Source organism: Lates calcarifer, linkage group LG6 (assembly GCF_001640805.2).
Source record: "Lates calcarifer isolate ASB-BC8 linkage group LG6, TLL_Latcal_v3, whole genome shotgun sequence".
NCBI classification, from domain to species: Eukaryota; Metazoa; Chordata; class Actinopteri; family Centropomidae; genus Lates; species Lates calcarifer.
Window position 1 is genome coordinate 22,646,102 of NC_066838.1, and position 27,211 is coordinate 22,673,312.

Genomic DNA, 27,211 nt, shown 5'->3' on the forward strand with positions numbered 1-27,211 from the left:
TATACACCCCTCCCTGTCAATAAGCACCAGTAGCAGCTGTTTGAATAGGATGATCCTCAAGATAAAGCTGTATTAGAATAGAGGTCCTTATGGGATGACCCTGTGGTGTCTATCATCTGACAGGACTAAAGATTTGTGGATGTAAAAAGCTACTAAGACCAAAGCTTGAGTGTGGGATGCTCCTGTAATAGTTTTCTTGATGCAAGTGTTGCTTTCACAATATACTTCTAACAGGACTGACCTCTAACCTGCTGCCTTGTACTGTAAACCACTGAGCATTTTTTAAATAATTCTTAGTCTTTGTCAATTTAGCAGTTTCAAAATTCCACTCTTGATAATGAGTTGTTCAAACTCAGATATCAGCTCAGAGCTTTCCGAAGTCACAGGAATCACTTTTAAATTCTAATTTAGATTAATTTCCTCTTCAGTTGCTCTTATCATGCTTCATATTTCTTAGTTTCATTCCTATTCATTACTCTGTTTGTGGAATTGCGGTGCTTCTCATCTCACTAGTGACTTAAACACCAAAAAAGCACTGTGTTTATTTGTCAGATTTGTTGGCACTGATGTGTGCTCTGTGCCCCGTTATTGTTTTTCCTCCAGGACTGTCCCCAGCTGGTGCGCTCTGAGGAGATTCTGATCCCAGCAGGGGAGGTGAAGCCTATCACCCTGAAGGCCAGGAACCTGCCACAGCCTCAGTCTGGCCAGCGAGGCTACGAGTGTGTCCTCCACATCCAGGGGGTCAGCCACAGAGTCACTGCCCTCCGCTTCAACAGCTCCAGCGTTCAGTGCCAGAACAGCTCGGTAGGTTTGGTGCCACTTGCCCAGATTGTGCCACTTAAGGTGTAAATTGGTGATGCATGATTTGTGTATGTGTATGTGTGTATGTGTTTTTTAATCTCAGTTATTATTTTTTGAGTACACAATATATAGTCAGTATACATAAAAAAGATACTCTACATTGGTAATTACATTGTTTATATGACTTTCTGTCGGAAATGAGTGCCATACCACTGTGCCACTCAGTGTTTGTGTTTGTATTTGTGTATCTACAGTATATGTGTCATTTAGTCAGTGAAGACACAGTAGATGCAGCCTAGGTAATTACACTGGAGAAGACTGCAGCATAGCTCTGCCCTCCAGTCAAGCACGCACCGACTTCTGCAGTATATTACTAGTGGAATCACATACATACACATTTCACCCTCCATTTCTCTCTCTCTCTCTCTCTCTCACACACACACACACAATCCCAGTTACACACTCACACAATGACAGTCAGGCTGGAATTAGGGGCACAGGAGGCAGTTAAGGACAGCATCTCTAAAGGCCATAAGGGAAGCTCAAGCTTCTGCCCGGCTGTCCCATTTCTCATGGCTTCTCACTTTGTCAGCTCTCTGATGATGAGATGATGTAAGTTTGGGGTAACATTGGAAGGACATAGTGCTGCATCTACAAGGACTCATGGGGATTAAAATCCCCAAACCTCCTATTGAAATCCTCTTTTTTGGTCTCTCTTCCACCCTCACCTCCATCCCTCTATCTCTTTCCCTCTTTCTCGCTGTCCTTGGTCTCCAGTATCTGTATGAGGGAATGAAAATCAGCGAGCTGCCTGTGGATTTCTCAGTGGTGTGGAACGGCAACTTCATTATTGATAACCCGGAGAATATCCAAGGTAAGAGCAAAAGATGCTGCTGACAACATGTGCTAGCAAACAGACTGAAGATGGACAAATGTAACACTCCATCGTTTTCCTAAACTCTGTCTGCACTGTCTTTTCTCAGCTGAATTCAAAACAGTGTGTGTGAGTCTATTTATATGGTGTGTTAATCACAGGTGTATCTTAAGATATGTGTTATTGGAGATTAAAAAAAGAAGAGAAAGCCTTTGGGGATATTTCACTAGCGGCAGACCTACAATCTGTTCTCCTTAAATAAAAATACTCTCCAAATACTTGGGTAGGTTTTTTCAGTTGTTGTGTGCTCACAGTACATCTCCACCACTACCTATGTCCCACAGTGCACCTTTACAAGTGTGCAGCCCAGCGGGACAGCTGTGGCATGTGTCTGAAGGCAGAGAGGAAGTTCCAGTGCGGCTGGTGCAGTGGAGAGGGAAGGTGTACTCTGCGTCACCACTGCCCTCTCATCAACCCTTACACCACCCGCTGGCTGAACCTGTCCAGCAAGAATGTCAAGTGCACCAACCCACGCATCACTGAGGTCAGTACCCATAATCCTTCCTGCCTGCCCACACATACCTAGCTCCAATCAATGTGCAATAATCAGCTGCCAAGTTGCTGCATCTTGTCCTAGTTCTTCATAGAGAATCGTGAGGCTTTCAGCTGATACTAGTCTGTACAACTATACTTAAAATTCAAAAGTTAACAGCTCTAACAGTTTGTAACAGCTTGATAAGACATTGTCATTGGTGACAGTGGCAATTCTATTACATTGTTAAAGACCTGCTTTGTATTCTCTAAAGCACATCACAGCCACTAAAGCGCAGTAAAACCAGATTACACTTGATCCTGGCATGCTTAGTTTTTTCAAACATTTATACAAAAGTTGTACTGGTAACAGCAGAGTTCTTAAGAGACAGGTAGGACTCTTGACAATGAAATGTCTGATTTGCATTGAGACGTATTGCATGAGAAGCAGCTGTGCTACTCTGCTCTGTTTTCCTCTGGACCCAGGAAGAATGAGAATGAGCCTCAAAGAAGCTCCCCAGGGTGCTGGCCCCTCCTAATGCATGCAGATCTGTAAATGTTCAGTTTCTCTCTATCTGTCTTTTGTCTTGTCCTTTTCTCTCTGTATCTCTCTCTCTAACTGAGAGAGCACATGCTGTTTTTCCTTAAGAAAAAAGATATATGCTCCACAGTGTATATGTGTATGATTGTGTATGAACCTGTATGGCTGTATGTGTTATGCTCACAGGTGCATATTCATGTGAGTTCTTCTCACCTCCAGGGCTTCTCCAAGGGCGAGGACCCTGACATACTCTCTCTCTCTCTCTCACTCTCACACACACGCACACACACAAACCCACACACACAGGGCACAGAGATATTCAGTTTTAAAGGCCTGTCTCTTTGACATCTGCCTTCTCTTTGTGGCTAGGTGCAGTATGCACAGATGCCTGCTCATAGATTTTAATGTCTTTTGTCTTCTCACAAGGTTATTCCAGCACTTTGAAAGTAACTTTGGCATCAACAAATGTTTAAAAGAGAACCATATAAAATAACTTCACAAAACAAAAGAAAAACAACCACTTTGAATAAATAAATAGCTGTCCAGGTCTTTTTTAATAGGTGTAGGTGTAGTGTCACCTTTGCTCTTCCTCCTGCTCTCTGACCATTCCCAGATATTTCAACAACCCAACCCAATAGCTTGATGTCCTCCAGCTCAGCAACGCCAGGGTCATGACCTGGAAGTGCTTATTTGTTTTCCCATAAGTGGGCCTTTGCTTGCATAAGCCACAATCTCATCCTGCCTGGTGGGTTCACTGTCACAGGGGAGTCAGGCCAGGAGGACATACTATTTAATTAGGCTTGGTAACGCACCAGTGCATTGTGGCTAACCTACCAGACCCCTCTACCTCCACATCGATTCATTTGGCTTCTCATTCCTCCACCACATAGTCACATCTAACTCCAGCCAATTAAAAAGTGAAGTTAACAAGTTGGTTAATTGATTTACTATACAGTATGCAGATAAGCCAGGAAAAGAGAGGCAGTATGAAGGAGAACGCCATCCCTACTTCCTTTTAAGTCTGCCTCTCCATCCCTCTCCCTATCTGTTTCTGTCTGTCTGTCTGTCTGTCTTCTACTCCTACTCCTCTTTTCTCTTTGTGTGCCTCTGTATCACCATCTCTGACTCATCCTGGTGAATTAAGTTACTCTCTCATGTAACTCCATTATGCTTTCAGTTTGTCATTTTATACCACATCCTCATTTCCATCCCTGTTTTTATCAGAATCATGATCACGGTATGTGATTGCCAAGGCCACCACCAGCCCAAGACCTGGACTCACTTACTTTCTCATGGTCAACAAACAGGCAGAAATCCATTATAATACCAAGGGAGATACCAATTTGTCCACCTACAGTAGCTGCAAGCTCTTTACAAGTACATACAATGTATTATCCACAGATTGATGCAACAAGTTAATGTTGCAGAGGAGCCGTCAACAGGCTGGGAAATGTCATATCAAATATCATACTGAGGTGAAGTATATTTTGTATGATGAAGAAAAGAACCAAAAAAGGAATTAACACAGTGTTAAAATTGTGAATGAGAACAAGGTGAGTATAAAGAGTATGGAGGGTTTAAGTGAGGTAAACTGAGGCAGTAGAGAGAACAAAGGACAGAGCACAGGAACTGAACCAAGAAGAGGTGGGAAGAACGAAATGGGGGGAAGGAGGAAAGGGAAATGGAGCCCCTGTGGGCTGCCTGAACTCAGGTCTGTTTACAGCTGTAGGTGGCATAACCATCTCTGCATTAATTTAGACACTTCACATGAGCATGTACTTCAGATATACACACCGACACCAGTACTTCTCCTCCTCATTGCCAGTTAAGTCAGCATTCGTTTGTGCCCCGCCCTACCCCCTTCGTCTCTCAGTGATTACAGTTTCTTTAAGAATCAGACATCCCCCTGGTGGGCTGAATTTATGAATAAATTTGGTTTTGATTGTATGCACCAAAGCCCCCATCATGAGTTGATTTGTATACATACTAGCACATTAGTAGATGTGCCTACCAAAAGATAGACCTTTTGAATAATTAATGTTTCTATTAAGTGCCATGGTGCCTCCCACCATGGGCCATTAATATTGAAGACATGTAAGCCCCTGCTAACAGCAGAGGGAATGACATCAAATGAAGCTGGGAGTTGGATGGGCATATAAAAGGCATCTCCTCAATAGGCCTTGGCCGTGTCTTCTGTATGAATTTACAGTAAAGCGAAAAGGCTTCCCTGCCTTCCAGTGACAGCCAATATAAAGATTTTGCTTTTGCCTTAGGAAAGAAAAAATGTAGGATTCCTCTATTTCTCTCTCTCCTTTGCACAGTGTATATGCAAGCTTATTGTTGATATTTTGAACACCACAGGGATGGTGGGCCTGTCAGTCAGTATCATAGTACAAGTGAACTCTCCTCACTGCTGTAACCCCGAGAGAGCTGCTGTACGCTATGCGTGCTACCCTTCATTAAACCAGCCAACAGAGCCAAGTGAGTCCTCAGCTAGGCAACATGCAGTATAATGCTCACATACCCCACACATGTATACCTTGCAATAGGTAAAAATGGCCTTTTCAAACACAAAGCATTAGTATGTTCAGTGAGGAAGACTCATTAATCCACAAATACAACCCCTACCCCATAATTGCGTCTCTTGTTTTCTTCCCTTTTATGCACTAAAAACCCCTTTTCATCACGAACCATATCTCCTGGCTAACTACAAGACATTTAAGACTCCATAAAGTATTTAGGATGTAGTTTGTTCAGGAACAAGTGATCAGTGGGGTTTTATCAAGCCCATTAAATGCTACTCACAATTAAATGTGACATGCTCGAATTAGTCTGAGCAGAGTCCAAAGACAAAGAGATTAGCTGCAAGCCCCTAAATTGTATCAAGGCCTATTTAATTTCAAAAGCAAAATATCCAGCTATGGCAAGAATGGAAATACATCAGCTGTTATGTCGTGTAATTCTGGGAGAATCTCTTTACAGTGTCAAGGTGATAAAATCCTGTTGTAATAAATGTGTATATTAAAGATTGAGGATAAAGAATATACAGTAAAAATGCTGATATTGTATATTTTTACAGTAGATAGGGTGATTAAACATTATTGTCGCTGAATTGTCTCTGAGAATGCCATTCAGCTCGGTCAGCTACTGTCGTTACAGTGACATGCTAGGCTTGCATAGCCTGAAGGCAGCTGGGGCAGTGTATTGCACTCTGCTGTATGCACTGAGTTTAGCCTTGGCTGCATCAGCACAACTTTCCCCACCATTACTTCAGCTGAATAAGTCAACACCACGCTGACAGACATCCCAAGGCTGTTCACGTTGATGGCCATTTCTCTCTGTCTCCACAGTTTTTCTTTTGCTCAGACTAGCAGATTATCTTCTCAAAAGGGACCGCTTCTTTTCTATAAGTTTCTGTCTCATGGATTAGAATGCCTCTCTCCTCAATTTAGGTCATCTCACCAGTCTTTAGTCTTTCTATGGTTGTTGCCAAATCCTGCAAAATGTCTAAGGAAAATGTAGTGGTAAATGGCCAATACTGTGATCCCCTGAGCTGGAGAGAGATAGATTATGCTTGAGAGAGTGCAAGAGTGGGAGCGGAGAGTGCGACGTGCAAGCTGACTGGCTGTTTGCTGGGAATTACCCTCTATTGACAGTGTGACAATGCCAGGCGGGCAGCAGCACTGCTCCTAAAAGGATTACAGCAGGAGCATAGGCATGGCAGCACTGGGTGGGAACGGGGGAGTAAGGGCGGCAGGGTGTGCGTGCATGTCCAATAAGGCTTCCTCTTCCTCTTCCCTCTGAAAGTCTGTATGGCAAGACAAACAAGCAAGCTGGTGCTTGGAGGGGGAGGATGTGTCACCTAGCCTCGGGGAGACGAGATGATGAAAGACAGAAAGCAAAAGACGGAAAAGAGATGCAAAGAGGAGGATGTTGCAGTGAAATATAAAGACACACTCCGCCCCTCTAAAGATTATCTACAGTGCATGACTGTAGTAGGGTTCCCTCAGGTCTGTAAAGGTCATTAGGATCTGGTTTACTGGCAATCAAACCAGAGTCACATGCACAAGGCGGCTCCTTTATAGATTTAGTCCCTTTGTTTGTGTAAGAAATACAGACACAGAGACAAAGAGCAGCACTTCTCTCATGCCTCCCAGCCTACAGATATTGGTGGCGCGAGCCTTTGAAGTGGTGGTTTTTCTATGATCTTCTGATGAATCAAGGCTCTATCTGCCAATGGGGAGCTCAGTCAAATGGGTTTCATGCATGGATTAGACTGTCTTCCTGTGCTTGGTCCACCGTGGGAAGGGTTTCATTTCAGCCTCAAGGGTAGAGGGAGGAGGTCTCCCAAGCTTTTAGCAGGCCCATCTGTGATACAGCACCGCTGTCCTGTCACCATCCCAGCCTTACCTGTCATCTATCATGGCTGATAGAAACTGAACAGAGTGGCATCCACATTCCCTCTGCTGCTCATCCCATTTTCTCTGCTCTCTTCTTTCTTCCGATCCCTTTCTTTTTTCTCTGCTCTCTATTTTTTCACTCTCTCTCTCTCTCTCTCATCAGTTTCCAACCCCCCCTCCCCTCGCCGACTTGTTCTCTCTCAGGCCCTTACATTGCTTATGTAACCATCACTAAGTCTACTCGAATAGCTGCTGCCATTGCCTGACATGGATATATTTAGCCATTATGTCCCCCCCCCCTCTGTACCCTGCATGCCCAAGCAATGCTAAAAGATTCATGTATTCAGACCCCTCAGGCGGTGCAGTGACACACTTACTTTACATCCAGAGCAATTAATGTCCACTGAATCTAGATTACAATGCCGGCGTCCCAAAGGGAAGCCGCAATGCCCTAGTGGGTGTTGGGCGTAGGGAGGGAAGGGTGTGCGGCACCTCTCGAACAGTCACCGTCATGTGACGCTTTGCAGCTCAGTAAGCGAGCACAACTGACTCCAGGTTTTATCCCTTCTGCTTGCATGGCCAGTAATAGCATATTGATTGTTTATATAGCGCTAGCAGCTCCACACAGCAAAGTGACAGTCATCCCCTCCCTTTTGCCCTCCTCTTTCTTAGTCTCCTCTACCTCTCTGTCCACCAAACAGTGTTGTCCCCTCTCTTACTCTTTCTTTATCTCCCTTTTTCTCTCTAGCTCTCTGCTCTCACTCTGTTTTCCTCCTCCTCCTTCTCTTTTCCTCTTTTGTTTAAAGGGCTGGATGATGGCCAGGTCGGAGCCTCAACAGGGTTCTGCAGCACAGAAGGCAGTATGCCACCCTGTGCCAAGGTCATGCTGGGCAGCCATATTGTATTTTATGAGTAGGTGGTCTGCACTAAGCATTAATATGGCCCCTTGTTAGATTTATCATCCATGGCAACAGCACTAGATTCTGCACAGGCGACTATCCAGAATGTTAACAGCTTTCCATGTTAAAATTTGGAGTTTTTCTAGTTGGATTTACTGTTGTATAGTCTATAGGAAGGAGCTGTAGAAGTAAATAAAAATAAGTTTAAAAGTGAGGTCTTTATTTGTGATTGTGTGTGTGTGTGGATGTGATGCTATATTCAAATAGACAGAGCTACAAAACATGTTCCATTAGCTACTGCTGTGATTAGAGCACACTCTTGGCACAATGACTCATGGTGTGTTCTGACATTCTGTGGATGCAGGCATGGCGAGCACTCTTAATTGCTTTTACAGCCACCTGGACCGAAAGAGCATATTTACCCTTGAGCATCCACAGAAACCTGTGCACATTTATGATGTCTATAAGACAGGACCATAACTGAAGAGAAAAACATCCTTCAATGTCACTTTCCACAAAACATTCACAAGTTCCTCCCTGACTTTGGTTGTTTACGCCCCTCCAGGTGACCCCAGTCGCTGGACCCCCAGAGGGAGGCACACGGGTGACCATCCATGGCACAAACCTCGGTCTGGCCTTTTCAGACGTGGTGGGCAATATGGAGGTGGCAGGAGTGAGGTGTACCCCTGTTGAGGATGGCTACATTCATCGCTGAACAGTAAGTCACAAAAACAGGATAAGCATCAGGAGAATTATTTAATGACTGTTATTATTTATATATTGATTGAAAGCTACACAAAATACAATTAATTGTGTTTTTTGTATTATTTGAAGACTTAATTCTTCCTTCAAGTTTTTTGAAAGCAGTTGGGAAAATATTTGCCATATATTGTTCACAATGCAGCATGAGGATTTTCTAATCAGCTAATTATCCCATTCTGTAAACAACACAACTTCCTAGCTAAATCTCCTGATAGGAAACTACAATACAGAGCTGTGCTATTAGATAATAAACATGCAAAAAATCAGTTATCAAATACTAATAATGCTGTACCTGGTACATTATGTATGGCCTATACCAGCTAACACACTCTGATCAATATGATTTATATATACATATATATATATATATATATAATATATATATAACACACAATATATATATATATAATATAATATATATATATATATGTATTATAACAAAAAGTTGCTTTTCCCACCATGTCTGCCTTAATGAAGACTGGAGCAGGTCCAGACAGTCTGGCCCTGACATTGCTGTTCTCCCCCTGCAGCACACTAGCCCAGTTCTCTCCCTGTAGCTCATCTAGTCAAAAACAATCCCATAACAGCTGTGTGTGTTTACTTCTGTTTACCTCCTTAATTGTCCCATGCTGTGCATACATCACGTTAAAGCCTGTCCCGTTCACCCTGAACTAATGAAACGTGGTCCATGCTTCACTACTTGCCCATCTCCCCCTTGGCTAGACATGCAGACGTGTGTAGACTGAGAAACCCAGTGCCTTATGGTTGTTTAACCTCCTCAGGTGATGCAGGTTCCACAAGGGAAAGGCAAGGATGTACACATACTGCTAAAAATGCTTTACACTAAATATATATATTAGCATATTTGGATAAGGATTAGGTTGGATTGCCCTTGGGTATTGAGCTTCATTGGTGGTGGAAATGCAATTCTCCATGAAAAAAGCGAATCCTGTAATAAATTTTGAAGGGTGGTATACAGCCAGTGCGAAAAATACTCATTATGCAGCTACTATAGGTTAAATAATTACACCATAGAAAATCAATATGCTGTGAGGTAAAAATACATAAAAATTGTAGTACAACTTGGCCACTGTAAACCCATTACTGGGTGCCACTGACACTACATCTCCCTATAGAAGTACTATTGAAATATTTTCAGATTTTTTTAGGAAAGGCAAATGCTCAGAAATAATTGGCCTGTCTCTCAGTTGGTGTGATATTCTCCTCTTCCCACTGACCTAGAGTCAGTTAGAAAATAGTTTAAAGTTTTAAATGTATAGTTGCACACTGAGCCACAGCTGACACACATACACTTATGCACATACCCACGTGTGCACACAGGCTATCACAGTCATGGCTCTCAGAGGAGCCTTTAACCCTAATTCTTTCCTTGGCCTAGTTCTGCCCTCAGAAAGAGAACAGCTCAGCACTGCACCACATACTTTTGGTCTTATGGTGCTGTTACAATATATATGTCACATAGACATATTCTCTCACACATAAGGGCTTACACAATTGCAGCTTATTCACTGGTTATGTTTATAATTCACACTGTTTCCAACTTTTGGTGGTATTTGAAAAGCATATAGCTTGTGAATAGTGGCAATGACATACAGTATGGCTGTGGTTCCTAGCTCTTTACTGGGTAGTTGTAATTAAAATTCACTATGTGCCACTTGGCTGTAGGGGACAATTTGTCAGCAGTGCACTGATCTGACAGCACTTTAATCCAATTGGGGACAAGCTAGGGAATTCATTTATATGGCATGTTAAAAAAATAGCCTGAGCGAAATTAAAAAACTAACCTATGACCTCTTTAGTTTAACTTCGAAGGAGATGGAGTCTTTATGATGATGTTCTGAGCTGGACTTTTATTCAGAACCTTTTGGGGTCATATATTGGCTCTAGGTTCATTATATGCTTGTCCTTATCTGACTGTAGCTGTTTGTTTTGAGTCTTAATTCAGTTGCCAGGCATCCTATGATGGACTGGCCTGGATTGGACAAAAAAGAAAAAAAACATACATATTAATGTGTCTTTTATGTTACTACTTCAGAGGAGTGTGTGAAAGCCACTCCTGCTTTGAAGAAAAAGTCTCAACTTTTGTATTTTCACAGTCAGAAAGTACATTTTTCTGAGAGCTGATACTATTCTGAAGCATTTTTATAGTGGCCAAATTGAATCCTCAACATTAGTAAGAATTCAGTTTAAAAGTAACCCTCAGGTTTTCATGGAAAGAGGAGGCCTCTTGATGGAGACTGAGAAGATACAATTTAGAGTTCAGCTTTGAAAAGCCAAATGCATTTCCATAAATATTCAGTTTCACAAAACAACCAGTACAGTAGGCTTACAGGTGGGGAAGCAAGTCAGTCTCTGTTTCTCTGAGGGCTAGTGAAAGGAAAATATCAGCCCTGTCAGTGAGTAAATCCTTTTTTAGCCACTCTCTTCCACATAGTTCATCCAACAAAGCTCCCAGAGTTGTTTGTTGTAATTCAGGTGATCAGCACTGGAGAAACAATACATCTGCTCTGCTTCATCTGCTCCACTCCTGCCTGCCCCTGCCATCTGCCTCACTACATATTCTGTCTCTCTTCCCACACTGTGATTGCTTCTTGTACTGTATTGCTCCCTGGCATCACCAATCAATAGACGTCCTCGTTTTATTATGTCATTTGATCTAGTCACCTGCAGTGCAGAGTGACACCTGATCACACGGTATGATAAAGCTCTATCGATCCTGCCGTGTGATTTACATTAGACGTACCACACTGGCACGGCACCAGCACTGTCAGGTGCCTGGTTGCTGGTGGGAAATTTACTCCACTCAGGTTGGGTGTATTGGAGTGCCAAGGGAGGAGGAGCCAAGGTCTCATTTAAAGATTGTCATCGAAGGGGGTCCTGGTCGATGTCTTGATGTGTCCCGTAATGAAATGAGTGAGACAACAAAAGGAGATTGGATTTAGAGTGGAAGATAAATCGATATCAAGCAGAGAAGTGTTTTGATTACTTTCTCCCAACTTCGCTCAAGCATTCAAACATATAGACGACTTCTGAGCTTTAAGTTATTTTTTAAGAAAAATACAATTCTCTTCAGTCCAGATGAAATTTTACAAACAGTATTTTGTTTTTTATATGGCTCAGCTTTATTTTACAGTGATTTTAATGAATTATTTTGTGTCTTTTGTAGGATTGTGTGTGAGATGGATGCAGCACCTGCAGACAGCAGACCTGGTCCAATCCAGCTGTGTGTTGGAGAGTGCAGACCAGAACTCAGGGCTCGCTCCTCACAACTCTACTCCTTTGTGGTATGACTGCAATTCTCCATATTGCTCTATAGCCTCATAAAATATAACTTACAACACTTGAAGAGTACTGTAGTCAATATGAGACAAACAAAAGAGCACCATATACAGTTAGTTCAATTAAAAGTCATTTGTATTTTGCTTGCAAAGTAATTGTTTATGCGCCAACGGCAAATAATGATGTGTGAGTTGCTATGCCTACCAACAGTGTAATTAAGCAGCTCTGTGTATGCTTACTTGTTATTTTGGATGTAACATTCTTCCATTAAAAGCACAAGGTTTTCAAGGAGACCTCATTAATGATCTCTGCAGGGTCTCTGGTTGTAGATGCTGTTTGTCTTTACTGAGTGAAGATTATGAAGTTTAGTTAATAGAGCCTCATATTTTCTTCACTAGAGAGTGTTTTTGCTGTTCCCTAGTGTTGTGAGCAAATGTACTGTTTACAACTCACCAGCTGAGCTGCATTATGTAAGTTAATCATCCAGTGGATGGCAAAATAATAATATAATCTAAGATTTCTTGGAGATCATTGTGTTAGTGTTTTCTGTATTTATAAAATTGTTTAAGCAACAACTCGCACAAAGTAGGAAATTAAAATAGTCGATCAAGTGTGATTGGATGGTTGGTGAGGGTCATAAGAGAGCAAGAAAGACAGATGAACAAACACCTTGCTAAAATGGAAAGCAGCACTCCACCTGGCAGGTAAACATTATCTGCTCCCCATCCTCACACATTCAACCATTTTCCCGTCTCTGTCATCCGCTGCCTGCCCAGCCTGCAGCTAACAGATAATCTACTTTCCCATTTGCGCTCTCTCACACCTTCACAATTAGTGCTCCCTTAACAATTAACAGCAGCCAGTAATTACTACTGTTGTTTTCCGAGTACCTGCTTTAGCCTGCATCGTGGAAGTCACACTTTACTGACAGTTTTGAGTTTTGTCAGAGTGATGCCCTTGGCTCTGTAGTAAATCCTCAGCTACTTCTTTCTCACTAGTGTTACAGCTGCTACTCTGGGAAGCAGTGGAATTCCTCGGAGAATACTTCACAGGGCCTAGAATTGGCGCCACTTGCAATTCCCCTGTATCGCAGGCCACCAAAGAAAAAAGAAAACACCATCACAGAGATGCTCTTCAAATTTCCCAACAAGACACACTCCCTATGTGACCGTCTTTTTCAGCCAGCAACAGTGGAGCACTTGGCAAAAGGGGCAGTGTAAATGACAGAGTGTGCAATTAGTTGTTTTTTGTTTGTGCACATAGAAGTGTGTGTGCTTGTCTGTGTTTGTGTGTATGTGCGTACGTGTGCGCATCTGCGTGTGTGTTTCTCTGTATGACGGGCTGTCTGCTTGGATATTTCTCCATCTGTCTGTGTGACGCCAGTCTACCTGCCCGCTGCTCTAAACACTAGTTATTTTCAGACTATCTTTAAAATGCTTAGCTCAGACACAATCCAGCAATGCACAACACACAGGGGAGGATCTCTCAGGGACTCTAAGAGCTCCTGGTTTTATCCTCTTTGCACCCACCAGCGCTGCACTCCACTGCCATCGGCCTGGCAATATGAATAACTGTAATTTGCTGGGGCTCTGTGATAATACGTGAAGGTTTCAAGAGATACCACAGAGATGTTGTCCCTGTTAGTCTAGAAAATATCCATCTTTTTGTCTGACTTTCTTGCTTTTTCCTTTCTGTCTGCTCTTGCTCCTCTCCCTCTAATTTGCTCTCATGGTTCAACCTCTCTTTCTCTGCATCTGTTTTGTAGACTCCCACCGTCACAGGTCTGTCCCCTAGCAGAGGTCCAGAGTCTGGGGGCACAAAAGTAACCATAATGGGAGAGAATCTTGGCGCCGGCAGCAGTGTCAACGTTCAGTTCGGAAACCAGACATGCGAGTTCTTTGGGTGAGACTTCCCTCTTGCACTCATTTATATCATAAAACTGTTATTAGTAGCCCATAAAGTTTAATTTTCTAAAACAGACTGCATGATTGAGCTTTTGTTTAACACAGCTTATTCATGGAGAAAGGCTTTTTATTGTGCTTGCACATTAACATGAGGTGGGAATGTAAAATGTTCGTATTCAATCAAGTGCAAATTAAAGACAAATTTGAATTTCACAGTTTACAGTTTCAACATTGCAGTTTAATGTGGATATTAGGAAGGGAAACTAATCTGCTCACTATGAATGTTGAATTTTGTCACCTACATTAAGTGATTAAAAAAAAGTGTAAAAACAGAAAAGTAAAAAGCAACCAATTGTTTTTATTTGTGTCATGTTTGCATTTTTTCCTCACATCTTTGTATTTTTCTTTTCTTGCATTTGCATTTTGCAACATTTACAACATTTATATCTTCAATATATATCCTGATAGTTTCACAATTCTTTGACCGTGTTTGTTTAACTTTTTTGAGCTGCTACATACATCACTGTCAGAGAATGTTAGATATATGGGATGCTCTGAGCAAATGGAAAAAAAAAACAAGAGCTCTTGTTCCCAAGATGATGTGAATTATTCCCATTAAATAATCTGCTATATTTCACTGCTTTCTTGTATTTTTTCCCTTGATATTACTGAGAAATCCCCCAGGGGAAAGTCTCTCTCTCTCTCTCTCTCTCCCTCTGTCAGAAACTTGTGTAAATCTTAATAAGGTTTTGATGACCTGCTGCATCAAACCTTGTAATAATAGCTTCCAGAAAAACCTTGTGCTTCTACGGATCTATCTTTTTTTTTCATCCACCCCTTCCCTCTCATTCTATCTATCAACACATTCATCTGTTCTATCCCCCTTGTTTCTCAATGCTCTTGTTTCTCATTCTTACAATTCCCTTCCTCATCTCATTCCACCATCCCTCCTTCCCTCACTTAGTTGCTCCCACACGCCCTCCTTCTACTTTCCACTCCTGTACTCCTATTTTAAGCCCTGCTATGGTAGTCTGACTATAATATTGTAAGGTTGAGGAGTCAAGCCAGCTTTAATGAGATATGGGGCTAATTACTGGCTTGTGTTTCTCCACTGTATTCCTGGTATGGGAGGGAGAGGAGGATGGGGGGCTGTTCTACTACAAGCTTTCCTCTGCTAATGAATTGGGACAAATTCTGGGGGTGGGCAGGTAGAACATGGAGCCATAGAGAGGGAGGGAGGGGAAAGCATAAATTCACATATGACAGTGGTGGAGGTACTGCTCATGTATTCACTTGTGTGCACAGTCTTCTGCGTGCACCTATCTGTATTTGTGGCCAGATGAGTACAATACATATTTAAGGCTGTGCAATACAAATGTCTTAAACACATTCATTAGAGCTCTTATTTATTTTTATCATGGAATGGCAGGTTTGTTTGTTCTGCTGTGTCCCAGCTCAGATAATTAGGGACCGGGGCTGGTAGAACAAAATGTATAATATATTCTGTTGTTGTAGGTGATGATTTAGATAATTCCATTAATGTTGGCCTTCGGCTTCACTTGCAGACGGACCATGACGGAGATAGTTTGCTACTCTGCCCCTTCTCTGTCTGGTGTCGGCCCAGTGCAGATCAGCGTGAGCGTGGATCATGCCCAAATCAGAGAGAGTCTCACCTTCGAGTACATAGAAGACCCTACTATCCAGCGTATTGAACCAGACTGGAGCATTGCAAGGTAAAGTCATAACACTTGTCATCTTGAGAGCACACAGGACTGTACACACTCCACAGACTGTACATGTCAGATGCTGTGTTTTCCACATTTCACCAATCAAACCCTGAGCTTCTGTTACCCAGACGAGGATTTTAGCCCCCCACCCACCCAGAGCTTTAAAGCCAGCCTGCCCAAGCCAGTGGCAATAAGCAGACACAAGTCAATATTGCACTTTCAATTACTGTTCAGTTCTCTTCCAATTAGTCTGGATCTGATAGAACTGCCACAGCTCACAGATTGAAGAGGATGGGCACCATTGAGACCGAGATCCTCCTATCAAATGCAGTGTTGATCCATCTGTTGAACGTCTTTGGCAGATAGATACACATACACCACACACTACTAATTAAAAGGAGGAGAGGGATGAAAATGAAATAGCGGCTTAGTAGAACAATGTGCTATCAGAGGTGTGAGTCCGCAGCAGATGGCGTGGGCTTAGCGACGGAGTGCAGGGGACACTGTGGCAGAAGTGTGATCGCACAGAGGGAAAAGCGGGTGGAAATGAACGGAGACAGTGATAGAGAAGGACATCATATTAGTCATCTTTCTTTGGGTTTTTTTTTCATAGATAGATAGATAGATACTGTATTTAGACAGAGAGAGAGGAAGAGCACTCAGTATAAATCTTATCTCCACAGTAGTTGAGAATATAATTTAATGAGCCTGAAGACAGCACAAGGTCCATCTGCAGTAATTCACTCTACACAGCACTACAGTGAACCCATAGTCTAATAGCACATACCCATTCAACATTTATTTTTGCAACAATTTCAGCCTGGCATCTGTATTCAGCACGCCACATTGACAGGCATAACAACAAAAACAACAAACATCAACAAGAACCCAAACAGCTGCAGGGAGAGCTGTGCATCCAGCAGTTTCCCTCCTGCTTTGTTTGCATGCTTAGTTTGTGCTTCTGTGTTATGAAGCCCAGGACCACCACTGCATCCTTATATGCTTGAGTTGCCTCGGGATTACAAAACACAAATCTGCACCAGCTGATTGTAGCCAGTGAAGTCAGTTAAAAAGTGTCTCTAATCATCCTCCACTCCAAAGGCTATTATCTCCCAAAAGAAACTGAGGATGAAAGTCCATTTGATGCGTTCAATTTCGACTGATGGCGAACATTTTGAGGAGGTACATAAGGGTTAGAAAGTTTAGTTGAGAGTTGCCTTGGGCATTTTTCTCTCGTCTTCTCTCTTTCTCATTGTTACTTTGTCTCTTCCTTTCTTTTTTCTTTCCCCTTGAAGTTTAAGACAGAAGAATAAGAAGGCATTTGGCAAACACCATCATTAAACATGTGGAATGAATCGTGTCTTTTTCTTTGTCTTTTTCTTCAGTGGTCACACCCCTCTGATGGTCACAGGAACCAATCTGGATGTGGTTCAGGAGCCCAGGATCCGAGTTAAATACGCCGGCCGAGAGTCTGTTAACGTAAGAACCAATGTTCTGTCTTAACCATAGAGCTAGTCCTGTGTGTGCACCGGAAAATGCTCTTAGTATACCTACTACATACACATGCTGGATTATGCTTGCTAACTAGGTCCTGCTTGGCTCACTAAATACAGCTATACAAGCAAGCTAAGTGATGTTTAGCTTAGGTTAAAAAAAAAGTGCTATCTCTCCTAACAGCCCCTCCAGCTCTCTACGCTTCCCTAACTTCCGCTTGAACCCAGTCATCTCAAGCACTCCAACTAGCATCTGAATAATGCAGCTGGCAGTGAGAGTGGTCTGCGTGTAGTATTTAATTAAGAGTTTACTCTAAAACTTCTTCAGGCTAAATCTTAGCTCCCCACCCCAGCCCCCACCTGCTAGCCCTGTAGTTCTTCTACCGCCATACTAGTCATCCTGAACAACATTTTTGCTTGTTTGAGGCAACATAACATCTTCAAACTATATAGATAGACTTCAGTAATGGAGCCAGCTGGAGGACAGTGGGGTTTGGGGAGGGGTGTGGGCAGGTCATTGAAGAGAATGTCAGAGGTGTGTATGATCAGGGGCAAGGAGGCTCCTAATGGCTTTCAATAGAAGATTAACTGCAGTCAGAAGTCTTTGGTCAGCATAAAGAGCCCTTGTATAATCAAAGTCTTGGCTGTGGGAAATCGTTACAAATTGCTTTTGAGCCCCTGTCCTGGGGGTCCATGTTTAATTAAGAGGATGGGATTTCCTCTGGTGGTGGTCTGGGGAAAGGTGGGGAGGGCAGATGAATGGACTAAACGGAAGTAGGAGGGAGAGCAAGTGAAGGGGAAAAGAATAGCGTTCTGTCACCAGTACTGCGTATCTAGTGTAAGACACATTCCATACAACACATGCTCTTGGATTGGGATTTTCCATAATTATACATTTTAAGTGTTTATTAATGTACAGTATGTCTCAACAATTATTCTTCTGTGAAGACATGAACTATAATTACAACTGTGCTATGTTACATTACATTGTCATTCACAATCTGTTTGTATGCCAGTTGTTCACTAATACATTATATTATAATATGGGGGACTAATTAAAGTCCCAAATGTAATTCAGCAGAATTTTCTTAATTCCAACCCTGGTGATTGTGATCCATTATATTTATTTACAACCCTGTGTGGGGGTCCTGACATCCAACTGTAGACTGCTGCTCTAACGTATGGTAAAGGCTCTAATTTGCAAAGATATATCTGGCAACTTCACAAACACCTACTGTATATACACATGGCACATGCTACAAACACCTGTTTGTTTTACCAAGAAAACTGACAAACACACAGGCTGGCACATTACACTTTAGTATATAAGCACCTATATGTCACACCTCAATTATAGACTCTCAAAAGATACATGCATGCATTAAAACTTCCTCAATGCCATGCTTCAATTTTAGAATTTGACACAGTTTTTTTCCAACATGCTTCCTCCCCCTCTGCAGTCCAACTTCCCATCTCTAACATTAGTAGTGTAAAATTGGCCTCAAGTGTCTGACTTGCTCAATGAGTGTTCCTCGACTAAAAATACAGAACTCTGCCCCGGGCATTTTGTGCTACAATGTTTCCCCACATAAGGACACAATTTCCCTAAAAGAATTATGAAAGCCTAGTAATTACAAGTAAAAGACAGACCTCTGCTGTTTTATGTTTAGAGAAGAGAAACATTACTTGATGAGTGAGAGACTGCCGGAGAACTGGCAAAATTGGTTTTGACTCCTGTATGGGTGCCGTGTCGTCTGATATGTCAGTTTCCGCGGCTTTGAGAGAGTTGTTCATCTCCACCCAGCCTCGTCTCTTCTAACTCCCCACCTAGCGCCCCACAAAAGCAGCCCATGTCACTGTCTTGATTGCCCTCACAGCCACAGAGAATGAATTTCTGTTAAATGCTAAGGTTACAATTACCCATCCTTCATCCCATCTCCCCACTCTACCCTTTTCCCCTTTTGTCACTGGTGGAAGGCAAACAGCAGCACAGCCTATAGCAATAAGAGCTGCTGTCTGTCAGCCAGCCTTCAAATGATCACCTGTCTCCCACTAAATTGCTTCTCTTCATTCCCTCCCTTGTGTCACCTGCATAGATGCACAAAGAAACTGGGAGGGAAAAAAGACAATTTTCTTTGTGAAATACTCTGTATCTGTCACCAGATTCACAATTGAAACATTTATCATAATCTTGATTAAAGCTAAAAGGGTTATTTTCCAGCCCCAGAACATTTCCCCATCCCAGACTGATTTCATCTACTGCATTTGCCACACCTGGACTGAGTGTCAGGTTCAGCACATCAGGTGCATTTAGAGCTGCTGCTTATCATAGAAGGTGTTCAGCATTGTGCTCCTATCACTTCTAGGACAATCAGGCTGATTGTCTGAGCACTAGAGGACGGTACTGATCAATGCCCTCAACAATGATAATGGACACTCAAATCTTCCAATTTACGTGTTCAGAATAATTTCGTACTCTGAACTGCATGCATCGGTTCTACAATGCCATATATCTCATGTCAACAGTATTAGCATCATGAGCAGCTCGTTGAATCATCATGACATCTTAAGTGTCCCCAGTCTGGAGAGAATGGGCTGTTTCCTCTTTGACATCTCGGTTATGTAGTTTCAGTATTTACTGAAGAAAAAGCACTTGTGAACACATGAAGCAGAGGATGTGTGAAATTATTCACACCCTCATCACGAGACATCCAGCAGATAATTTTTCACTGCCAGCATGGCACACATCTTAGAGGAAAAGTAACCCACTGAAATCCAGTGGCTAGCTTAAATGCCACACAGACCTTGTATGGGTGGATCAGAGCTGAAGTTAGAATTAATGCCAGTATTAGCAGTCGGTTGGAACACCAGGCAGGAAAATAGACAAAGTGTAGGAGTAACAAATACAGGAGCAGCAGAACAGCCAGCCACTAGCTATCGAATGTTAGCCTCAAAATGACCTTTGACTGTGTGACCCCTTCACATTTTTCCTACGCGCGTCTCCACAGCCAGACCATCTTATCCCTTATTCCTCTCTGACGCTCTCTCTCTCACCCTCTCACTACTACCCTGGCCAGAGACCTTTGAATGGTTGAGTGGGCTTTAGCGGCACAGTAGATCATGGTAATGTATTCAGCCAGAGGGGTTGGAGTGTTACTGCTTTAAAACACCCTGGCACCATCCAACACTAGAGAAAGAAGACAGATGAGGCCAAGATTCCAATTATTTTCTCTATCTGTTGACCTCAATTCACTTTATCAATGCTGAACAATGTGTAGCTTCCTTCTCCACATGCCCTAAAACAATGGACATACTATTATATACTGTATATTTGGTAAGATACAGAATTTTGTTTTTATTGTAATGTGCTAGATATACAGAGCAAAAATACTCAATGTTGGTCGGAATCTGTACAGTGTAATGTCATGAGTACATATTGCAGCATTGTGCAGAGAAGTAGATGGAATTGTAGAAAATAATCGAAGATTCAGTAGAGTATTTCAAAATCCAGTAATCCTCATAATCCTTTTTGTGTTGCTAACAAAATATATTAAAAAGTTCTTAATATCCTTTTATTAAAAGGAAAAAGTCATGCAAAGGTGTCTTAGTGTTTTGAAATATAGACATTTATTGCCCCACCCACAGAAGAACCCAAACACCCCATTTTCTTTATTAAATCCTGCAATGTCCCATTTAACCATCACTAGTTACTTGCTCATGCAAAACATCCTACATGATAGCAGCAGCTTTCTATCCTGACAGGATTCAATGAAGGAAAGGATTTACTTAAGAAAAAAAAAGAGAGAAAGTGAGGACAGAGTGGGAAAAAAAACCCCACAGTATCCATCTCAGGCAGAGCAGATGGTAGTCAGAACTGTACTTGACTTGCAAATGTCTTGCTGTTCCAACGTGACAGTCACGAGGATGCTGCCGGAGCATCTGGGCCTGTCTATATAACACATCACCATGCCAACAGTAAGAAAGCAGCCACATCAAACTTAACTTGAACTCATATCCATTAGACCTTTTAATTCCCATGTACTGATCAAAAGAACATACTATGGGAGTGAGTAAAAAGAATTTAAATGATCTGTTTCTAACTGCTGCATATACATTATGGGAAACTAAAATCATTATTCATTTGTTCATTATTAATTCACTGTCTTTTCTACAAAGCAGTGAGTAAGTGTTATGCTGTGAACATAAATGTGATCACACAGTTATGGCCTTTATATATGAGTAATTGAATTTTAAAATGATGCTGTTCAGATTTTATTAGTCACTTCTGGCTTGCAGTGAGGTGTGAGCCCATGTACTGTAAAGCCTCTGTAAAAGAAAAAAAAAATTCTCATCACTTCTTGCAACTTTTCAGTGGTTAATATGATTTCACACAACCTAAACTTGGTGAAAGTATGTCAGGAGTCCTATCTGGTTGTGCTATCTATTTTTAAAAGGGCTTATCTTCTCGCTCTTGTCATGCGCTGCTACTGTAGCTTGTAAAGTGTGAATTCTAAAGAAAAATGTCACACAAGACCAGGGGAAGCTGCTACGGAGCATTCAGGCCTTGTAGTGCAGCTACAGACTAGTAGAGCTGTGTTGCTGTATATGTTGCTGTGACAGTCGTAATGTTTGAATCATATTTCTGTCAGCCATAAATTTGTTTTTGTTTTTTTTTTGTTTTTTGCAGACTTCCAAAGAGTTGCACAGTCATATGGAGTTGAAACAATTAGTCAATTGACTATTTTGATTGAATTTAAATACTATTAAATTCATTTTGCATGCAAAAATATGAAATGCTCTCTTGTTTCAACTGGTCAAAATATGAGGATTTATTGCTTCTTTGTTGTATATCATAAACTGAATATCTTTGGGTTTTGGACTGTTGGTCAGACAGCACCAGACATTAAAAGGTGCCGCCTTTGGCTTCAGGATATTGTGTTTTTTGACCAAAGAATTAACTGAGAAAATTATGATCACAATTCTGAACAGATTAACTGATAATTAAGATAATCAGTAGTTGCAGCCTAAAATAATATACACATCACACACATTATACCTGTGCTCCTGTGTCTGAATTTATGTTCACATTTAGATTCAAAGCTCTGAGTGGTGAAAACACATAAGCACTTTCTAATCTATATACAAGAGCAAGGTAAGTAAGGACACCAATCCCTCCTTCCACCTTTATAGTCACACTCCCGCAACTTGCTATGCACCATGCTGGCAAAATACAATTGGTGTGGCCTACACAGAATGAGTTTGCATTGATTTCCAGGCTTTCTCCGGAACAGCAGACAACAGGTAGGAGGTGTGGTAGTTGCTAGCAGCAGCTTTGATGATATTTACCTCTAATTAAGTTTCTTCCCCAGAGAGAGAGCTGGGAGGGAGTGAAAGGAGATAAAAACCTCTCTGAGCAGAGTGCTGTGCAGCAATCAATCCTCTCTTTCCTCTCCCTCCAGAGCTGAGCTAGGGAGGATGGATGGAAGACAGGTCTCTCATCTGGGCAAACTGGAGAGAAGTAATAAAAGAGCCATAGCTCAACCTCTACCTGAGGAAACAGGAGCAATGCCTCCATCCTTTGTGTCCTCCAGTGTTTCTCAGTGTTTTTCAGTGAAGCAGCAGCAGCAATTTATTTTCGATTTTATGGAGGCTTCCTCACCAATAAAGATGGATTTAATGACAGACAATAAATCCTTTTCTGTGAAAAGAATGAGGATTTTATATGCCTGTTATTAGGCTGGTGAGCTTCCTGCAGGGTTCATGTTAATACCAATGTGTTTCAGTTAAGATCACACTTTAGGATATAACAAACAGAGGGCTTTACAGCAGATCAGCATGAAACATGGTGTTTTATTTTGGAGCCAGCGAAAAAGAAAACTGAACATCTTAGCCGTGCTGAACTGTCTGAGTTTATCCTGGATGACTGAAACACATTTCTTGGTGTTCAGGCTACCATATGATGATATGTAGAATGTTTGAATGTAACATCCCCAATAGCATCTCAAAAAGTGTTTTTTCTTAAACATTTTTCTTTTCATTTTCCTCAGGTGTGTAAAGTACTGAACACCACCAGTATGAGCTGCTTCGCTCCCTCCCTGATGGCAGAATACCAGCCAGGTTTGGACACAGTGAAGCACGCAGATGAGTTTGGGTTCATCTTCAACAACGTCCAGGCGCTGCTGGTCTACAACAACACCAACCTCCTCTACTACCCAAACCCTTACTTTGAGCCCCTCAGCACCACTGGTGTCCTGGAGCAAAAACCAGGCTCGCCAATCATTCTCAAGGTATGGGAAACTGCTTAATCATTATTACTTATTACAGCTTATTATTCTCTGGATATTAACATCAGTTAGATGTGTATAGAATTTATGTTTTTTCTGTCATTATTTGAGTTTAAGAATCCTTGTAACTGATAATTCAGTGAGGGATATATTCTATTCTTTCATCCTGATTGCCAGCTGTTCCCACTTAGTGCCACTGTGATATACATGTGACATGTGAATATATCACCTTGTTTGATCTCAGTGTGGAATCATATTTGGCCCCAGCTGTACCTAAACCTCGGGATCTAATTTACAGTGTATTTAGGTGACACATGTGCTTGGTGGGTTTTTAAAATTATCAGATTTTCACTGAGCCATGTGTTTGTGTGTATGTGTTTTTCTCTTAATTTCACACCCCTCTGTCCATCTCCACATGCCCACAGGGCAGAAACCTGGTTCCCCCAGCATCAGGAGGGGTAAAGCTTAACTACACGGTACTGATTGGAGAGACTCCCTGCTCTGTCACTGTGTCCGAGAGCCAGCTGCTTTGCGAGCCACCCAACCTCACCGGACAATACAAAGTCATGGTCAGTATGTGTCTGTTTATGTTGGCCATTGTGTGTTTGTTACTGTGTCTCCTTTAATTTCTCTTGTGACTTGTTTCCATCTATCAGTGTATTTGTGATTTCTTCTTCATAATAGTTGGCCTCTAAACTCCATTAGCTGTGCTCTCATCATTGTTCATTCAGCTGAAGGAAAGGGGTCAAAGGAAGAACAGCGTGAGTGTGCTCTAACTGTCAAAATGTTCTGCCAGGATCCACTGCAATTATTTTTAGTTGCCTGCTCACTTATTGAGTGCAAGCCCCGGACTATTTCCCTCTCAACGTCAGCGTGCAGGTGGCCAAATGTGTTTGCACTCAGTATCAATTACACCAGATAATATTTACCTGTGTGTTGGCAGCATTTCTAAGACTTGGCTTAAGCATTTCTGTATATCAATTATCATGTGATGGATGATGGTATTTTGTTGAAATGTGAGTAAATAATGCATCTCATCTTTATGTTTTAGTTTGAAGAATTTTCTAAACTACTCCAGATAGTCAAAGTTCTAAGTGGTACTTTTCAAATGATGAAGATAATAAAAGGTTAATTGTTATTATGTGTGCTTGTGTCTGTCCTCAGGTTCAAGTGGGTGGTCTCCACGTTTCTCCTGGTGCGGTCCACATTATGTCGGACAGCCTGCTGACCCTTCCAGCCATCGTTAGTATTGCTGCTGGTGGAGGCCTCCTCCTCATCATTGTCATCCTCGTGCTAATCGCCTACAAGCGGAAGTCGCGTGAAAATGACCTCACCCTTAAGCGCTTGCAGATGCAAATGGACAACCTGGAGTCACGGGTTGCCCTAGAGTGCAAAGAAGGTTAGTGATGGAAAAGCAAAATCAACACACAGACTAAGTGCGGAGATTGTAGAGTGAGGATGATTATGGGCCTACTTTGCTTGGAATATCTGTTTATAGCCAGTAATTTTAGAGGCTGCTCTATCACTCATGTAGTTGAATGGGGCTGGTGAATGCATTTCACTTGTGAAGGCTGTAATCACATAAAAGCCATAAATGTGTATTTGTGCATATAGTACAGTATGTAAATTAGTGGTTGTCCGTGTGTGTTAAATAATGCAGTGAAAATTTCTCCAAATCTAGGTCAGTGAGTCGTCCTGGTTACATACTACAATACACAGATCCAGTCAGTTAACCCTGCACATGACCTGTCTGGTCACGTAGTGAATCCTTGCAGTTGTTGCTGCTTCCTAGTTTGTATGCTGTATACAGACCCGCTCATAAGCTGACACATGAATACAGAGTTTCTCATTAGAGTAAACTCAGCCTGTTCCCAGTGAGAGACACATTATGTGTAGTACATTATACTCATATCTTAACTGGAGGAGTAATTCCACATTTATGTTACATGATTACATGAGATGATTGTTTCTACACCTGTGTAATTGTGCATGTTTTTGTGTGCAGCTGTGTTTTAGTCCACCAAAAGTGACCAATGAATGCTGTTAAGTGTTTCATCCCAAGTTGTCAGTGTTACTTTCATCTATCTGTATCTAACACACTCCTCCCTGGTGGCTCAGGGTTAAAAGAGGACATCACAATCCATCTGACCTTTTGACATTTACCCAGTGGGAGAACCACAGATAACCTCACGCTGACCTCCAGCTACTGCTCCAAGACCGCTTGGTTTTGCAGCATTCAGTTCCATGTGAATGCTTTCAAATAAATACTGCTGATTGGCCCCTGATGTCATCATCGAGGGTCATTATGGCCAATCACTGAGACTGCAAAAGTGAGGTTTATGTTTGACAGTGTTCAGGGGATTTCATCAGCCAGAGAGGACCTTATTACTTATCCCCTCCAGCTATCCCCGAGTGGCTCTTCTATTGTTATTATGCAGTGAAAAAACCTTGCCAAAAAAAACCCCAATTGCAGCAAACTTCCAGAGTGGTCAAATGACAGACAGGCAGAGCAGGCAAACAGGGGGAATCAGTCATACACAGGCAGCCTTGGGAAAGGAGAAGATTAATGTTTTAACCATTAGCAGCAGCCAAGAGTGTACTGCCCTGCGGGGTGGATTTAGATGGTACCTGGGTCCCTCCTTATGAGTACATGCACCCCTTGTGTGCCTGTAAGCCCATGTGTTGGTGTGTAAACCCAGCTGTCACAGGGGGCTAGGGGCCAGGAGGTGAGGGCTAAGTCTGGTTGGAGATGGAGGAGTTTTGAGGAGGGTGTTAGGGGACTGCTGCTGCTCCTGTGATAGGCTGCACACAGGGAGCCTCCCCAAGGGCGTCGAAGCAGAGCAACTGAGCCGTGAGCCTGAACAGGAGTCAGTCAGGATGGAGCCAATTAACTAGTGCTCACCTGCAGCCTCACACTGAGATGACACACACTCTTTGGGGCCTTAGCTATAGCCAATTTACTGGCTGGTAGATAAAAATGAGTGTGAAGGGGTTGTGTATGTGTGTGTATTGTGTATGAGAAAGAGCAAGCTCTGTGTTTTTTAGTGGAGAGATGTGAAACATTGGGTTTTTCTGACATGAAGATCTTGGGCTTTACCTGTCAGCTTCATCATAATTGTAGTAAACACCATGAAGATAAGAAGGATTTGCTTTTGGTCCTTGGGGATTAAAGAACATTGTTATTTATATGCTGCATCTCTACCTACAAACAGGTCTCTCTTTCTTTTTGTCTTTTCTCCCAGCCTTTGCCAGAGCTACAGACAGATATCAATGAGCTGACCAGTGACCTGGACAGAGCTGGTATCCCCCACCTGGACTACAGGACGTATGCCATGAGAGTCCTCTTCCCCGGGATAGAGGATCATCCTGTCCTCAGAGAACTGGAGGTAGTGAGAGACAAAGAGCAAGAAAAAGAGTGACCGAGAAAGAAAGACTGGAAAGATGACAGAGACACATAGGTGGCAAATGCATTAAGAAAGGGCAAGAGAAAGTCAAACTGAGGTAAAAAAGAGAGATGGAGAGAGAGCGGTAGAATGTGTTCACCCTTACCATTCCCCCTGCAGGGCAACCTCCATAAGCGGCAAAGTGCTTGAGGGGGAGAGGATACCAGTGTGCCACTTATCCTTTCTACCTTCTGGTCTCATACGCATATAGCTGGTCATGCTGGGCAGCATACACTCAGACACACATATGCA

At 42.2% G+C, this 27,211-nt stretch overlaps 1 protein-coding gene across 1 annotated transcript in view; it reads left to right on the top strand.

Annotated features, from left to right (window-relative positions):
* plxna2 (plexin A2) overlaps positions 1-27,211 on the top strand; it is a 162,684-nt gene that overhangs the window by 106,190 nt on the left and 29,283 nt on the right. The window contains 13 exon segments of the mRNA XM_018681933.2: positions 604-804; positions 1,579-1,675; positions 2,020-2,219; positions 8,612-8,752; positions 8,754-8,764; positions 11,996-12,113; positions 13,874-14,010; positions 15,578-15,745; positions 17,125-17,218; positions 23,280-23,519; positions 23,942-24,085; positions 24,681-24,915; positions 26,769-26,902. Coding sequence (XP_018537449.1) covers positions 604-804; positions 1,579-1,675; positions 2,020-2,219; positions 8,612-8,752; positions 8,754-8,764; positions 11,996-12,113; positions 13,874-14,010; positions 15,578-15,745; positions 17,125-17,218; positions 23,280-23,519; positions 23,942-24,085; positions 24,681-24,915; positions 26,769-26,902 — 1,920 coding nt within the window.